The sequence below is a fragment of the Perna viridis genome, chromosome 14, assembly GCF_037379345.1.
Source record: "Perna viridis isolate PV_CMFRI_1.1 ecotype Kerala chromosome 14, ASM3737934v1, whole genome shotgun sequence".
NCBI lineage: Eukaryota > Metazoa > Mollusca > Bivalvia > Mytilida > Mytilidae > Perna > Perna viridis.
Genome location: NC_142458.1, coordinates 841,547 through 859,980, shown reverse-complemented (window position 1 = coordinate 859,980; position 18,434 = coordinate 841,547). Strand labels below are relative to the sequence as shown.

Below are 18,434 nucleotides of genomic sequence, written 5' to 3'. Positions count from 1 at the left end.
GACATATTTGTTTTACTGTTGACTAACCACTTGTTAAAAGTAGCATGTGTTTTTTTGTTAATCAATTCTGCTGTTATTTGAGTTCACTTCATAGTGATGATTTATTTAGTGATGTAAAAGTTAATGTTTTTTTATGTTGTTTTACTGGATCTGTATTATTACTCTTTTATGTTTACATTTTTAAGTGTCAGTTGCAGTAAGAATCAGGCAGTGTGTGAAACATGGTATGAAAATAAACCACCACTTTGGACCATCGAAATCAATAAAGAAATGATTTTTTTTATATTTTTATATCATTTTGATAAATGTAGTGTATAATTTTATTAAAGTGCCCAGGTAATTAACATTTCAGGGGTAGATAACTGTTGAAAACCTCTAATTTCTAATATGGTAATAAAAAACATGTGACTTATGTGAGGTAGAGTGTTTCCTTTGCATCAGAATTAAGTGGTGCTTACTTGTGGGCTGTTGAATCTTTCTCAATGTGCCAGACAAAGCACGATCTATTCAATGAATATATGATGAAACACTATCATTACATATAGGATGTTACTTATACAAGTAATGTATTATAATGTTAATGCTTTATGGTGCTATTATACTTAAAACTTTCAGTGGTTTATTTCTCCACCTCAAATGATAACCACGAATATCTGAGCTGAAGTGTCAGTTTTGTTTGTTACTATTATTAGATTGCTATAGAGGGTAATGGTATCTATGACAACCGAGACCATGATATCTATGAAATTTGAAATATATCTTTTCATAGGGAGCAGAGATAATTGCAAGAGTAATCAAGGGAACCAAGGTTATAGCGGTAATCAAAAGAATGCAATCCAGGGACAAAGACCAGACATGGAAAACAGACATACACAGCAAAGAACATAAAGTAACTGATGGATACATCTTAACGATCCACGAGTTCATGATAACGACCATAAAACGTCTGTAGTGATGACTTCAATCTTGTAGCAACATAACCCTGTTCCAGAAGCCTATTTGTTAGAGTTCTAGCGCGGTACAAAACGTCTGCGTAGGGATGTTGCCACAGATGAAAGGAAAGTTGACAATTCTGAATGAAAAGTCATCACGTTTATCGTAAAGTTTGGTCACTGACAGTATATAACACTTTGTCTTCTTTCCTACATTTAATTGTAGTGTCACTATTGGAGACCACCTGTGGTTCACTCAGAATGTTATTTTTTTAGATTTTCTTTACTGTTTTCATTCAGAGTCAATTCTCTAGTATTCATGACACAAGCTGTGCAAGGAATTGTCGATTTTTATATCAAAAGTCCTTTTGTGGACCACTCTTGCCATTTATTTTCCATCAGTTATTCTTATATGGATCAATAGATATACTGTTGTTTGTATTTACAGTGGCACAAGTAAGCATGGTAAAGATTTCAGTCTACTGAAAGATCTCCCTGCCCGCCCACATATAGAAGCTCCACCCACAATAATTAGAGCACCTGCCAATCAGATCTCAACTGTTACCAGGGTAACCATACCATCTGACAAACAATGCGAGGATGGAAGCAAACTTAGTATCATCTTAAAGTAAATATTTATTTATGTTTTGGCCAATGTTATTATTAAGAATCAGTCTTTATAAAAATTAGGTGGTGAGTGATGCATGTAAAAAGCCCATAGAATTCACTTTTATTTCCAATTTAGAAACAGTAACATGCCCCATTTACAGTCTAGGATATTCATTCTGTTGTTGGACGTTTGAGATAAAAAAAAAATATTTAAGTTGTGTATGACATCAGCTCTTTGCAAAAGTTATCGTTCTTGATTCTGGGAGGTTTCAGTGGGAGATGAATGTATGATTTTCTTAAAAATACATAACTCACTACAGAAAAGACTTTTGTGAAATAAAAAAAAATAGCATATGTAGATTGAACAAGCATCTTTGGTTAGGTGTTTTTTTTCTGCTGCATAAAACACTTCTATCTTTAGCATTCTCTAAATTTTATATGGATTGGTAAACAAGGGATTTTGTCTCAGAATGATTACCTAATACTAACAAAATGTTTTTGTAATTACATGTAATCTCAGACGTATGTTTGTTTTTTTCTTTTTGTTTTTTTGTTTTTTTGTTTTGTTTTTTTTTTGGTAAAAAAATTGACCAAACTATTTTTTTTCCAGAGCTCTCTTTTTCAATTCAATATGTTTTCGTTAGATTCGTTTGGTCACTTGACCTTTGTCATCTGTCAAAGTGGAAATTCTAGCAGTTATCCGTCTATGACATCACCAATGTTGTTGGAAGAACAACGTAAGAAACTTCATACCGTAGCTTTGGACCATTCAGGTTTTATTGGAAATTATACAAAATCATATATGGCAACCAAAACATAATCGCAACAGCATATTTTTCATATCACAAATATCTAGCTGTCCAAGAAGTAGATAAAATGACCAAATCATAGAGAAATATTTACTATTTAATTAGAACCATATATAAGGCTATTGTATATCTATATTCCCCGCAAAATCTATGGTGCATCGTTTTCATTCTGTCTGTCCATCTTTCCCAAAATACCATCTTAAGATCCTGTGAAACTGCTGAATGAAAGTCGATGAAACTTTATCACAATATTATTAATGGCTTGATGTCATCGTGAACCTTCTATTTTGTTTTTTCACACTTAGAAATCGATGGTAAAGGAAAACTATTGAACAAACTTTACGACAAACGTGATAACTTTTCATTCAAAATTGTCAACTTTCCTTTCATCTGTGGCAACATCCCTTCAGCACCTGTGTATGGACTGTTCATATCACAACTCATACGTTATGCTAAACCACCTGTCTGTTCTTGCAAAAACTTTCCATTCAAATATGGTCCATCTGGTAACGTCGTTACGGGAAATTTTACCATCATCGAAACCGAATCTCTGCGTAATAATATCCTTTCTAAAGGTCCCAAGTACCGTGAACCACGCTCTATAAATTGGAATTATAACTTTAAAGTTCTTATGGATGCCGTCGAGGACTATGCCAGAAAATGGATAAAACGAGAACAAGAAGACATTGATTCTCTGTCAAAGTGGTTAAAGGCCGTGAGGTCTTTAATTTTGAAACGGATGAAAGTAGTTTTAAGTAGGTCAATGAGTGCCAAAGCTACATCAGTTTTCAAAGACCCCGATATAGCAAAAACATTGTCTACTATACATGACAATTTTGTTGTCGTAACAGCATACAAAGCCCAATAAAACATTGTTTTTTCTGCAAACCATTTTATATCAAATGTTTATTATCAGAGGTAGACGTAGAAAATAATAACAGTTATAAGACCTATACTACTACCACACTTTCCAAAGAAGATATTGTGGAAAATCATAAATCTGTGATATCCTCCTTTGGTCTCTACCAAGGACGATGATTGTGATTTACTGGATTCATAAACTCCACAAGAATCCATACAAACAACGTTTCATGGCTGGATCTGCAAAATGTACCACCAAACCTCTTTCAAAACTTTTAACTTCTATACTCACAACTGTCAAAGAGGTCTGCAGTCCTACCACAACACTTGTACTCCCGAAGTGCTATTAATTCAATGTGGATTCTGAAAAATTCGAAAGATCTTTTGGAGACAATCAGTTCAAGACTATTATCAGAATATAATAGCATTAAAAGCTATGATTTTTCAACACTGTATACCTCTATTCCACATACTCAATTAAAATCCCGACTTAAAAACATTATACATCGTTGTTTTTCCAAAAAAGATGGTACACCTAGATACAAATATATAGTTCTTGGTAGAGATTCCTCATACTTTGTAAGAAATAATTCCAAATCATCTTCCAAATACACAGAGGAAGATGTTTACAAAATGCTGGAATTTTTAATCGACAACATATTTGTCCAGTGTGGTGGACGTGTTTTTCAACAAACGGTCGGCATTCCAATGGGAACAAATTGTGCTCCTTTACTTGCTGACATATTTCTTCACTCTTATGAGGCTGACTTTATAGCTAATTTGATCCGAAAGAAAGAATATCGTTTGCCTAGATCCTTCAATCTCAGTTCCCGCTATATAGATGATGTATTATCTTTAAACAATCCTAATTTCGGGGATTTGATACATCGCATCTACCCAAAATAACTTGAGATAAAGGATACTACAGATACTGTTAAGTCAGCCTCATATCTTGATCTACACTTAGCAATCGATGGTAAAGGAAAACAATTGACCAAACTTTACGACAAACGTGATGACTTTTCATTCAGAATTGTCAACTTTCCTTTCATCTGTGGCAACATCCCTTCGGCTCCTGCGTATGGAGTGTTCATATCACAACTTTTACGCTATGCCAGAGCTTGCCGAAACTACGCAGACGTTTTGTATCGCGCTAGAAGTCTAACAAATAGACTTCTGGAACAGGGTTATGTTGCTACAAGACTGAAGTCATCACTACAGAAGTTTTATGGTCGTCATCATGAACTCGTGGATCGTTATGATGTATCCATCAGCACCATGAAAACTGATTTATTCAACGGATCATAGTTTGCCTTTCCTCGTTTGTCTACCCCGGACTTGACCTTTCCTCGTTTGTCTACCCCGGACTTGACTTTTTATGAGCAACTGGGCGGGTGTTTCTAGAAAAACAGGACGCTTACCCTACCGGTGCACCTGCTCCATGCTCCCAGTTTTTAGTGGAGTCCGAGTTGCTCATTTACTTTTGTTACTTTGTATGTATGATTTTAGTTACTTTATGCTCTTTGTTGTGTGTGTCTGTTTTCCAGGTCTGGTCTTTGTCCCTGGATTATATTCTTTTGATTGCCGCTATAACCTTGTTTCCCTTGATTACTCTTCACCACCTGGGTATGGAGTATTCATATCAAAACTCATACGTTATGTTGGAGCTTGACGAAACTATGCAGACTTTTTGTATCGCGCTAGAATTATAACAAATAGGCTTCTGGAACAGTATTTTGTTGCTACAAGATTGAAGTCATTACTACAGAAGTTTTATGGTGTCATCATGAACTCATGGATCATTATGGTGTATCTATCGGCACCATGAAAACTGATTTATTCAACGGGTCATAGTTTTCCTTTCCTCGTTTGTCTATCCCGACTTGACTTTTTATTAGCAACTCGGCGGGTGTTTCTAGAAAAGCAGAGGACGCTTACCATACCGGTGCACGTGGTCCATGTCCCAGTTGTTAGTGGTGTCCGACTTGCTCATTTGCTTTTGTTACTTTGTGTATATTATTTTAGGTACTTCATGTTCTTCGTTGTGTACGTCTGTTTTCCATTTCTGGTCTTTGTCCCTGGATTACATTCTTTTGATTACCGCTACAACCTTGGTTCTTTCACGAGAAAGACATTTGGGGATTTCCTGTAATTTTTCTTGGAAAGACGTGGGTTGAGCAGGGGTTATCATCAAGTTAACTTTACTTTAACTTTTAGTTGATTCCTGCAATTAGTCTATGCCAAATAACCTGGACACTCCGTTTCACATCAGTAACCTGTGGTAGAATTTATCCAGCCGTAAAAACAATGGGAAAATGATAAAAATGCCCATAAATCTAATAACATTCCTGAACAATTCTTCCATGGATTGGATAGACATAGTTTCATGTTTGTTTTAAAATTGCACAACTATTTTTTGCGATATTCCCTGGAGAATATTATGTCTGTAACTTTATCATTTTCCGTTTTCTCCCTGATACTTCCCATTTCTCGGTCTACTGTCATCATACTGAAAATATTATCCAATAACAACCTAACATTTCGTCCACTGATAAGAAAAAACAACCCTTTATTTTTATGTCTTGACTTCAAAACATTCCGTTGTATGTTAGTTATCTCCTTTGTATATTGAAAAATGTTTTCTTTAAAATGTCAGCTACTACCGTACCTGAGTTCACGTGTTATCCACTAACAAATATATGTTTAGGCTAAATTATGGACAACCATGATTCAAGTGTCAAATAACAATGAAAGGCTAAGTAACGAAAACAGACACAACAAAACCTCCAGGAATTAACAGGAAACACATAGAAAGTTATAACATAAAATATAATCTTGAAATTCTTTTTTCTCAAAATGTTGAACAAATTAATTATTAACCTTGAAGTGAAAACAAAAGAATGTTCGAGAAAACGAGTTCTAGAGTCCAGAAGGGGTTCGATTTATACAGGTAAAAAAAAATATTTTAAAAAGTGAATATTATTGTTTCCGATTAAAAATTATCATAATTTTCAGTTGTGTCACCAGATTGATTAAACCTTGTAGACTGATAATCGTTATTTGTATCATTTTTAATGCTTTTTGGAAGATGATCGTATTTATCGTTATCATCATGAATCATTCTTCTCATTCTACCGGAAACGTCATACGTTGGATCACTTCCGGTGTTTGTGGGCAGATGCTCATAGTTTGAATTTGAAACTTCTAATAAGTCTGCTTTCCTTTCGATTGAACTGAGATGATAATAAGTTTCAACTTTGTCATTATTTACTGCACTTGTATTAGCAGATGTCGAGTAGTCTGATTCATTAGTGTGTTTTAAGGCATTATTGAGATGATCATACTTTGAGTTATACGCATAGTTATTCTCAGGATCAGTTAATGGTTGTGCAAATCTGTAGTTGACAGTCTCGTTGGCGGTCTCTATAGGCTTAGCAAGACTATAGTTGGAAGGCATATTTGTTTGACCGCCATCAGTATATGAAGGAAAGATATTGTTTGTTCTGTTCTGTCCCATTTGTGAATGAGCTTGCAGATTTTCCCTTACTCGTGTAGTGTTGTTAGATTTACTGAATAGTTGAAAGATCTTATCTCTAAAACATCTGCGTTTGTTAAGTTTTGACCTACAATCAAATCATATGTTATAAAGTTCATTATAAAAAAAATCAAATAGATATTTTTTTTAACATATTCATTTCACAATTGGTCTTTAATATTTATTTCCTTTTTTAAGCTACTCAAATATATATATGACAACAGCAAAACTCTCAATTTAAGGCTCTAAAGAGCCTGAATCGCTCACCTAGTTCGACAGGCAACATTCTTTTTGTAAAATTAAGTGGCCATGTTTTTTTTTCTTGCTTAAAAATCCAATAGGCTAATACCCAATAAACAATTACACCAACTTTCATTTTTCATTGAATTCTCTCCAGTTTCTGAAGAGAAGATATTTGAAAGAAATTACATTTAAAAGAGCGGAAAGCTTCTACATGGCATAACAGATTACCACGAAAATTAAACCGCAGAAAGATTACGTCATGCTGAAAAATCAAAATTTGGCTTAACCAAATGGTTTTGGAGATGTGCACAAATTTCTGTCTGGCCCATATGTTATGTTTTCAGTAACAACGTCAATTTGTTTCAACGAATCAAAAATTACGTTAAGTTTAATTGAAATATGTTCAGAGGAGAAGATTTTTAAATAAAATGTTGACAACGACGATAAACGTCAAATGATGGCAAAGTCAATTGAGCTAATAATGTATAAACTTCTAGTTAGTGTATATGCTATTCCATAAATATAATGATACTTCTATGAAATAACTTGATGAAAATAAGTAATTTATTGCCTAATTGAATGGCATTTCTATACATCGAAAAAATAATTCTTAATTATCGGGGACAATGAATAAGAAGTTTTTGGACGTTATATGCTAAAAGAGAGATATGCCTATCGGATAATATATGTTTTCGACATACCTTCGTTTAATGAAGATCACAGAACCAATTATCATCCCTGATACAACCACCACAGCTATAACAGTGCCGATTACTACACTAGCTGTAAAATATTTTTCATCTTATAATTTTCTTTTTTTACGTAATATTTATAAATTTTAAAATCTTAAACAATGGTGCAATACATACTAGTGACTTAACGAATGCAATGGTTAGATATGATATAAATATATACAAAAAAAAGATTTGGGTTAAGCTCTCTGTCATTTTAAATAATAAAAAAAAACTAATCACAATATTGACGTGCTTATTATATTTTACAATTTGCTGGAATCATCTTTTGTGTGTAATCATGACTTTTAGAACATATTATATAAACGTAAATCCAGTTTTCTTCACGAAAAAGTGGTGTTTTAAAGCAGCTTAGTACCTCATCTACGAATAGTTTCATCTGTTAAAGCATATTTTATATATGACGGAAATGGAATACCTGTAAATGATTTTTCTTGTTGACTATCAAAGAAAGGAAGCCCACGTGTAATCAGATCATCACTGTTCTCTAGAAAATAAAAAGTGTTTTTATAGGGTTAATGAAAATATTCTGGTTTCAATATAGACCCATATCGTGTTCAAGAACAATTTCAAACACATTTTACAAAAACAAATAATAATGAAAAAATAATTAAATAAATAAAATAAATTACTTACACACTGGTATAATATTTTTTTTTCATTTTTACCATTCACGTGTAGGATTTGATAATTAAGGTTCATCTGAATACTTATACAGTATAACACCAAATTAAAGTATGTGCTTAATGTAAAATGTAAACAAGTGGTCAACAAGAGGTTTAAATCGAAGACAAATTGAAATTCGTTGAAAATACTTGGCACAATTATTGTATTATTGGAACATCACAAACTTTTAGGCCCATCACTTCATTCAAACATCTTTTAATTTTTTACATGAACTTGTCGAATATTTTGGAAGAAAAATGAGTTTAAATGCCCAAAATATACATTCTACATAGTTACGGTATAGTAAGCTGTTAGTAAGTTCTTTTCATATATGGATTGAGGATACATTTATAAGTGTCTTTTGGTATGCTGTGACTATTTTTATATCGTGTCTACTTAATAAGGATAAGGTGCTATTTTTATTATTGTGAAAAATTTTCCACAGAAAAAAAGTTTTAATGGCGCCATTTATTACAAATTGACAGAACAAATAACCAGAAGACTTAAGCAACCCTTGAAGTTCAGTAAGTGAAGTACTAATTCTTAACAGAGACACATTATACTATAATGATTTTGATATGGATACTTTTCGATGGGCAATGGTACATATTTTTTTTACAACTTAAATAATTTAATACCATTAAGATGTAAGACTACCCGATGATGCCATTTTTTTTTATGCTGAACTTTAAAACTCGAATCAAAACTTTTCAATTATCATTTCAATGTCGATTGGGGCTTGGCTTGGAAGTGAAACCGAGGGAACTAGTATTCGAGCGGTAATTGAAAAGAACATATTTAAGGATAACGAATAGACAGGGCAAATAGACAAATTAATTAACTGTTGACAGAATATCTCTCACATTTACTTCACTCGTTAATAATGCCATGATTCTAGTACATTTACTTGGTCTGCATAGAAATGTTCGCCGTTCTGTAGTACATTTTGTCGTTTTACGTTTATGTATGTCTCCTGTCCTGTCTATGATATAACATTTCAGTAATCTTCTCAGGTCAATTTCATCTGCATAAAAAATCAAGCCTCTTGAGAAAACCATGTAAAACGTTACATACGGACAACAGGCTAGAAACAAACAACACCACAGTACTAAATACAAAAAAAAATATACCAAGGATATATACTATAAAGTTCGATAAGCACGAACAAAACCCTAAGTAACCCTTACTGTAAACTATAAAGAAAACACACATTCAAAATATAAAGTCACAATGGCACCATGAAAGGTTCAATGAAATCAGTTGAGGGTTTCAGAGGAGTCGTAGATTTGAAAATTACCTCCTCCCCTGGTCGACAAATTGTTCGTACTGTGCATCAGTATACAGCAAAAATCATTCAGATAAAAAATAAGAGGTGAATAATAGCAATTGATGCAGAATATGTGACACAATTCAGCGGTTTTAGAGAAGTTGCGAGTAGGGACTGAGGACAGATAGATTAATAGCATAATCACTCACTTCTTCCCTCTTTGCGGAATAACAAAAACGATACGGAGCTTAAAGGAAAGATAACGTTTGTCACAACTTAACATACAAATGTATATGTTTTTCCTTTGTAGATTTGTCCCATAGTAATGCATATTGTAAACACACAATTTTTAAATGACTAAGATATTTTTTAGAGCGATTGACCTCCCGCCAGTTCTAATTTCTTACTGAATGTGGACAATGGCGTTATCTTTTCAGTTTTATGTATATATTTCCTAGTGTAGAGTGTCATTCATAAAACTCACCATATGCATGAAGAAAAACTTTTTGTACTTTCCGCTTTCCGCTAGTCCAATGTTCGGGAAATCCATCTGATAGACAATCATTATTGTTGAACCATTTAAGAAATGATCCATTAAAATGACATGCAAGAGCCCCTTCCTGTTGATTTTCTGCCTTATCATTTGGAATTTGTTGTCCATTATCTAAAAAATTAAAAAGGAAAAAAACTTAAAGAAATGAAGCAGATAAAGTAGTCAGTATGGTGCTTAAAAGTGTTGAGAGATTACTCCTTGAAACACCTTTACATAATAACGAAACTTTCCAAAATATACATGTGTAATTTTGAACTTAAAGACTGCAAACTTCATACATCTTAAGGCCCAAAAAAATCGACTTTTTCCAGAAACTGAAATTAATAACGAATTAAATTGATAATTGATAAATTTGATCTACATTGTTCAGTACTGTAACTCTGCGTTACCACACGACTACGGTGGTTGAGTACTGTAACTCTGCGTTACCACACGACTACGGTGGTTGAGTACTGTAAGTCTGCGTTAGCACACGACTGTTTGTTTAGAAAGTATGAAAGGTTCTTTAGCATAACACTCTCGAGTCATTTCTTTTTAATACGACTCAATCTAAACAATGAAATGCAAATGTTCCTTGTTTATCTAAATATACATTACCACATGTGTTACGATAGGTCTTGCTACACTGAGCATATTCTCTCACCAAAATACCCATATCACATTCTTTAGCGACAATGCATAGTTTGTCCTTTTGTCCATAATTCTTTGAATCAAAGTCTTGTAGTTTATCTGTTTAAAGTATCAATCGAGTACTCAAGGGAACAACAATTTGGGAAATAATCGAAAGAGTATACTCCAAGAATACCGACTAGACAAAAACAAAAACAAACAAAAAAAACAAACAAACAAACAAAAATAACACAAATTAATGACCTAAACTCCGCTAAAAACTAGGAGTATGGACCAGGTGATCCGCATTGGTACTTTTCATAATTTTTGGTAAAAAAAGGTAATCGAAAACGCTGGTAACAAAATCACGGCCGATTTAACAATGTAAACATTGTAATGCTGGGTTTAATTGTCATCCGATGTTTCATCAATTCACATTTTGCAGCGAAGCCGTTGTGTGATTTAAATGGGCAATTTATAAACATAATTTACGAAGAGCTGCTCATGAAAAGTCAAGTCCGGGATAGACGAAAGAGGAAAGGAAAACTAAGATACATTGAATAAATATGTTTTCATGGTGCAGATGGGCACACTGTAATGATAAACGAGTTCATGATGACGACCATAAAACGTCTTTTGTATGACTTCGGTCTTGAAGAAACATAATCCTGTTCCAGAAACCTAATTGTTAGAAGTCTAGCGCGGTACAAAAAGTCAACTTAGTTATGGCAAGCTCTGGCATAATGTATGTTTATGATATGTGGCTGACTTTACAGTATCTATAGTATTCTTTATTCAAGTTATTACGTCATTTATATAGCGGAGATCAAACAATCAGGATAAACGGTATTCTTTCTTTTGGATTAGATCAGCTATACAGTCAGCCTCATAAGTGCGAAGGAATAGGTCAACGAGGGGAAAAGCACAATTTGTTTTCATTGGAATGCCGACCGTTTGTTGCAAAACGCGTTCACAAAACTGGAAAAATATGATGTCGATTAAAAATGCAAACATTCTGAAAACAACATCTTCGGTGTACTTGAAAAAATGATTTGGAATCGTTTTTTTCCCTCAAAGTATAAAGAAGTACTATATATCTGTATCTTGGTGTACCGTCTTGTTTGGAGTAACAACGACGTATAATGTTTTGGGGTGGGGATTTAACTGTGTATGGGGAATAGAAATATAAAGAGTTGAAAACCACAGGTTTAAATGCAATTGTATTTTGATTATTATCAGGGGTTAAACAATCACTTATAATGCATTTACATATAACCTATATTTTAGGGTTATACATTTTTGACAAAAAAAATAACCATAAAATTATTATAATCATACTATTTTTACTGTAGAAAGAGCAAATACATAGACTAAGTAATACGACGAAAACGATGCATACTATTACAAGGTGTTTTCCAAGAAATGATCAACTTAGTCACAAAATAGTAAAGATGAAACTAAGTATTTAAAATAACAGCTATCTTTTCCCATAATGTTTTCAGAAATATATCAAAATATATTTATATACTGCAAAGAAAAAAATATCCCAAAATAACGTTCATAATAAGTGTATACACTTAGTGCTACTGGCGCATGTTATGTACGAAAAAACATTTATGCAACACTTACGTTCGAAAACAACCATACAATCAGAACGGTTGCAATTACATTTGGCAAATATGTTGACGTTTTTAAGGCAGACACAAATGTTGTTCTGAAATATAAAATTGTTTTACACAGAATCAAGACAACAACGAGGTTACATAAACATAATGTTCCTATAATGTAAGTCTTAAATAGTTGTAATGTGATAAGATTTTTGTGTCTTGAACCAACAAAGGGATGAAATAGAAAATAAATGCCGTAAGCATTTATGGGACAACACTATCATATAATTATTTGATCCATAATTTCTTCGGAAAATTAAGTGTGCAAAGAAACTCGCAGAACATAATAAACAAATAAGAAGTCCCGTGACTGTTAATCATAATTCGTCGGTGACTCGAGACGATTTTCCAATGCGTTTTATAGCGTGTACTTAAATTGTCTTAGAGTATTATTGAACCCATGATATTAGTGAAATGTTTTCCGGTTTTCGTTTATGCAGTAAAATGCCAGAATAATATGTACAGGACCGATAAAACATGTTCTTAAGATAAATCTCTATCTTAAATTTATACATGTGATCTTACTACAATCGCAGTTTGTTCTATATTGGGCGAATGCACAATAAAGTGCTTTACTATCTTTAATTACTATAGATTTACCTTTACTCCAAAATAAATTTCGTCTTTGCATAATCTTTGGCACAAGAAACTATCTACTCCTTTAACTGGTGGTTTGATAGCTGAATTCGTTCTTACGTCAAAGCAACCTGGCAAACATTTAGATTTCTTAAAAAGCATCAAAGAAAGAGTATAGAAAAACAATAAGATTATTGAAGACAAAAATCTCAATATGACGATATGGAAACACAATTCAAACAACACAAACATGTTCCGAAACTCCAATGACCACTGTAAGCGGGCGATTTGGCTAGCTATAAAAACCCAAAATTTAACTTTGAACTGTTTGTACAAGGTCAGGAACATAGTTGCTGTTTTTATTTTTTCGATTTATTTTTGACTTTGGTAATTTATGTATCATTTAATTTGTCCCTCAAATTTCAATTTTGAATTCGGCATTTTTTACCTTTAAATTGAAAGAGTTATCAAGGGAACAAAGGTTCTAGCGGTAATCAAAAGAATGTAATCCAGGGACAAAGACCAAACATGGAAAACAAACATACACAACCAAGAATATAAAGTAAATAACATAATACATACAAAGTAACGAACGCAGATGAGTCACTCAAACTCGACTAAAAACTGGGAGCATGGAAGAGGTGCACAGTTAGGGTAAACGTCCTCTGCTTTTATAGAAACACCCGCCGAGCTGCTTATACAAAGTCAAGTCCGTGGTAGACGAAAGTGAAAAGGAAAATTATGACTCGTTGAACATATCAGTTTTCATGGCGCAGATGGATACACCGTAACGATCCACGAGTTCACGATTACGACCATAAAACTTCTCTAGTGATGCCTTCAATCTTGTAGCAACATAACCCTGTTCCAGAAACCTACCTGTTAGAAGTCGAGCACGATGCTGCGTAACGACGATCTACGAGTTTTTGATGACGACCATAAAATTTCTGTAGTGATGACTTAAATCTTGTTGCAACATAAACCTGTTCCAGAAGCCTATTTATTAGAAGTTTAGCGCGATACAAACATCTGTTGAAAAAAAGCGTCCACCACACTGGACAAATATATTGTCGATTAAAAATACCAGCATTTTTTAAACATCATCTGTATATTTGGTAGAATATTTTGAATCATTTCTTACAAAGTATGGGGAAATCTCTACCAAGAACTATATATTTGTGTCTAGGTGTACCATCTTTTTTTAAATGCAGAAGAGGATAAATTTGGGAAAGAGTACCTCTCTAGCTCAGGAATATATAAAGTATGTGTAAGGTTTTTTTTATTCTATCTTTATAGAAACATACATCTCTAGAAGAACTATTTCCAGATATTGACGACAACTTTTTAAACGGTGTCCATGGAAGATTTTAAGAAAACTGCATTCATACGATATTCACTAATGTTTTCTAAAGAAAAGGAATGTTGGCTTTCAGTAATACCGCTTAGGTAAGAACGATGTAAATTTCATAGAAATAATCTTCAAAATAAAGGAAAATTAATCTTTAATCTGTTTATAATTTAATTTATTTGTTAGGAAACCTTAGTCATTCACTTTTTTTTTACAAAATCATTTCAGTTCACTCTGACATTATATCATTAAATTGGAGAAGGTTTGTGGATACAATTCATCCTGTTTCGCCCATTTCAGAGGCTCTGCATGGTTTTTACACGGACAGACTCTTGATACAACAATTAAAATGATAAATGTAGCTAACAGAGGAAATATTTTGAATTCTCATGTGTCTATTTCTTTCCGTATTTGTACATGAAATGATATTTTGCATTGTATTCAATCAGGACGTGTTCCAGGCCAATGGTTAGTTGATAGTATCATTCCATATAATAAAAATGAAGTCAGCATTATTCAAAAGATTGGAGACCCACGAGTGCATGATCAATTTATATGTGTTCTTTGCATGCTTTTCAAATACAATTTCATTGTATTGAATTAAAATCAGTCTGATTTAAAAATATATATATTTTATAGTTAATAGCTTATTTGGTCTGTAAAAGGTATTTGAACTGGTCATTTATTGCAGATAAAAGCGAAGGCTTTCTAGAGAAAGATAAATTCTACTGTACTATAGTGGTGTAAAGTTAGAAAAAATCAAGATTTCCTATTTTCAAAAAATAATTACAGCAGTCATATAATCCACAAAAAAGTTCAAAAATCTTTCAATCGATGTTTGATTAATGTGATAACTACGATACAGATGTGCAATCTGAGGACATAGTGATTGTACTTCCATTGCAATTTTGCCAACTGATTTCAAATTAAAAAATAATCAACTTTTTGCGTTATGGTGTATGAGAATATTAATGTTTAAAATATCGGTGATGAATTTCCTTATATTCTGAATCGTCCTCATTTTCAGTCAATAAGACCAAAACAATGTAAACCTGTTGCACAAGCTACTGTTATAAAAGTCAGAGGAAGGAAGTGAATAGACTTTTATTTTTTTTAATTGTTAGTTGTCAATTAAATCAGGACTTTTCAGGACATGGCTTGCGGAAATGAATAATTATCTACGAGCATGTTTTACTTAGTAATAAGGTTTTTGTTTTAACAATGCTTTATCAAATCTGGTCGATGTTAAATAAAGATAAATATTGTTAAATTAATATATACGAATATTTATGTCAGTAATAGCTGCTTTTCAAAGAACACATTTAAGTCCGTTTCTATCAATAATAGCGCAAAATGATAATGTAACTTATTTTCAATTCCTTTTCTCGTCAGGTTACAAGAAGCCGCAATGCATTTTTCATTTTGAGGCACCAATGACATTTTGTTTTGGTAGAACATCAATACATTGACGTCAAATGAACGAAAAATTGATAAAGAATTAATAAAGAAAAGAACTATCTGTTACCTCTGATGTAGGTCCAGTCGGTGAGCTCTTCGTACATCCCGAACCATGTCTCGTTTATTCCGTATTGTATACTGTTATTTTGTAACCAAATCTTTATTTCAACTTGATTGCTTGCCATTATTAATCCATTTTCTCTACAATACTGCGTTGCATTAATCCATGAGAGTTTCTTGTTATAGTAAGTTAATTTCGTTGCTTTAAAATAAACGATTTAAAAAGGATTATATTCATTGTTTGAATATAATTATAATAATTTAAATGGAAAAAAGTTTGATTTATGAGGGAGTAATCCAGGGACAAAGACCAGACATATACAATAAAGAACATAAAGTAAGTAAAATCATACACACAAAGTAAAAAAAGCAAATGAGCAATTCGGACTCCACTAAAAACTGGGAGCATGGAACAGGTGCACATGTAGTGTAAGCGTCCTCTGCTTTTCTAGAAACACCCGTCGAGTTGCTCATAAAAAGTCAAATCCGGGGTAGACAAACGAGGAAAGGAAAACTATGACTCGTTGAATAAATCAGTTTTCATGGTGCAGATGGATACGATGGATACACCATAACGATCCACGAGTTCATGATGACGACCATAAAACTTCTGTAGTGATGACTTCAATCTTGTAGCAACATAACCCTGTTCCAAGTATACATATATATGGACAGGTCAAAGTGCAATATAATTTTTTTTACTATTACCGAAATCAAATAATCAGGTTAAGTATCTGTTTTATTTTGTGTATATAAAAAAAACGTATAAAGCATCTTTAATATATTTATATTATGTAACATAAGCTTACCAAATGTGGTTAAATGTATAATGAACAGGATGGAATTCAGATACTTCATTTCCATATTATTTTCCAGGCCAACTAAAACATCACTGTATTGTCAAGGCGTAAGTTGTTGATAAAGGAAGAAAGCAGGAAATAATTTATAAATAAATTCTATATAATATTATACATTGTATTGTGAAATGAAAACAGTGGAAGATAAAATATATCAAAACTAGCTGAAGACTATTGAAAACCTACACATAATTATAATATGATGGCATCAAACCCCTTTTTTTCGGAATTTCTTGATTGGTCACTAATCGTACACAAGCATACTAAAATGCTGGACACTAGTGAAAATAGTCTGCAATAGTTACGTATCTATCATTCTATTTCCTTAATGATACGGCTTTGGTGATCGCTCTTTTAGTCTATATATATATATATTGAATATCAGGACAATAAATTAACATCATGAGGAGAAAAGTCAAAATAGTTTCTACTTACCTTTCTAGATGATCACTACACTATCTAATCTTATTGTAAACCGGAAGCGAAAGTTCTTTCAAAGTTGTTCAACGAAATATTTAAACCTACAATAAAAGACACTTGATTTGACTAACACTAAATACTGTGTCAAGGTTGACATAAAACTAAAAAAAAACTTTGATTTGTTTACCGTACATTATTAACATCTCTTTACAATAAAAGTTTGTAGAGTGGGGAAATAGATTATTTGTATCACATGCACGGATAAAGAAAAAAACAGATAACAAGTTTTATTGAAATATTCGATATGTGTGGTTCTGAAGTAACCACTGACTGACAAATAATCTATGCTACGTATATATTGAGGCACATAAAACACTACTTTTGTAAAGTGTCAGACAATCATTTACACGAAAAAAGACCTTTTACGCTACATCGCTAATGGACCATCCACGACATATTGAGTCATGAGTCTTCGGTAGGATGAAAGAGTAATCAAGGGAACCAAGATTCTAGCGGACATCGAAAAAAAAATGTAATCCAGGGACAGAGACCAGACATAGAAGACAGACACACGCAACAAAGAGTATAAAATAACCAATATAATGAATACAAAGTAACAAAAGTAAGTGAGCAACTAGAACTCTACTAAAAAACTTATACGTTTTGCCAGTGTTGCCGTAACTACGCAACTAACTTTTTGTACTGCCCTAGACTTTTATCAGTTTGGCTTATTGAACAGGGATTGTTCAAAGTGTTATAGTTTTCCTTTCTTCTTTCGTCTTCCCTGGAATTGACTTTTCATGCGCAACGCGGTGGTTTTTTTATTTAGAAAAACAGAAGACGCGTAAGCTACCGGTGCACCTGGTCCATGCTCCCAGTTTTTAGTGCTGATATGAGTGTCGTAGTATTGCGAAGATAGAATGATCTGTTCATGTATAATTGGTACTTCAAGTCTAACTTGTAAAATACGATTTCATAAAATAAATGTTGGTGCTACGTGTTACTACATACATTTAGTTAGAAGTAATTGAGTGACTCGGTCTCATTAGACTTAATACCTTCATTTGACTTTTCATTCAGAATAATCAACTTTCCTTTCATCTGTGGCAACAGCTCTTCAGCACCTGCGTATGGAGTGTTCATATCACAACTCACACGTGATGCCAGAGCTTGTCGAAACTACGCAGACTATTTGTATCTCGCTAGAATTCT

General features: G+C 33.0%; 1 protein-coding gene across 4 annotated transcripts; it reads right to left on the bottom strand.

Moving 5' to 3' along the window:
- Positions 1 to 6,021: 6,021 nt before the first annotated feature.
- LOC148597666 (uncharacterized) lies at positions 6,022 to 17,362 on the bottom strand. Of its 4 annotated transcripts, none has more exons than XM_088560126.1 (11): positions 17,238 to 17,362; positions 16,755 to 16,837; positions 15,953 to 16,147; positions 13,104 to 13,210; positions 12,466 to 12,550; positions 10,825 to 10,956; positions 10,159 to 10,338; positions 9,315 to 9,431; positions 8,160 to 8,228; positions 7,691 to 7,772; positions 6,022 to 6,834 (listed from the first exon to the last, which is right to left on the bottom strand). In XM_088560126.1, the coding sequence occupies exons 2-11, from the start codon at positions 16,807 to 16,809 to the stop codon at positions 6,204 to 6,206; spliced, it is 1,653 nt and encodes a 550-aa protein (XP_088416252.1). In that variant the 5' UTR covers positions 16,810 to 16,837; positions 17,238 to 17,362; the 3' UTR covers positions 6,022 to 6,203. The 4 variants fall into 4 exon arrangements, with proteins under 4 accessions (XP_088416252.1, XP_088416254.1, XP_088416253.1 ...); XM_088560128.1 differs by having other exon boundaries at positions 15,953 to 16,094; positions 17,238 to 17,298; XM_088560127.1 differs by lacking the exon at positions 16,755 to 16,837 and having other exon boundaries at positions 17,238 to 17,335.
- Between the last annotated feature and the right edge of the window lie 1,072 nt (positions 17,363 to 18,434).

Bases quoted from the DNA above. Each gene is read 5' to 3' on its own strand.
- LOC148597666 (XM_088560126.1), bottom strand. From the start codon at position 16,809: ATGGAAATGAAGTATCTGAATTCCATCCTGTTCATTATACATTTAACC. The intron at 10,957-12,465 runs GTAAGTGTTGCA...TACTTTAAACAG, and splicing joins TTGTATGGTTGTTTTCGAAC to ATAAACTACAAGACTTTGAT. The intron at 10,339-10,824 runs GTAATGTATATT...TTAATTTTTTAG, and splicing joins GACCTATCGTAACACATGTG to ATAATGGACAACAAATTCCA.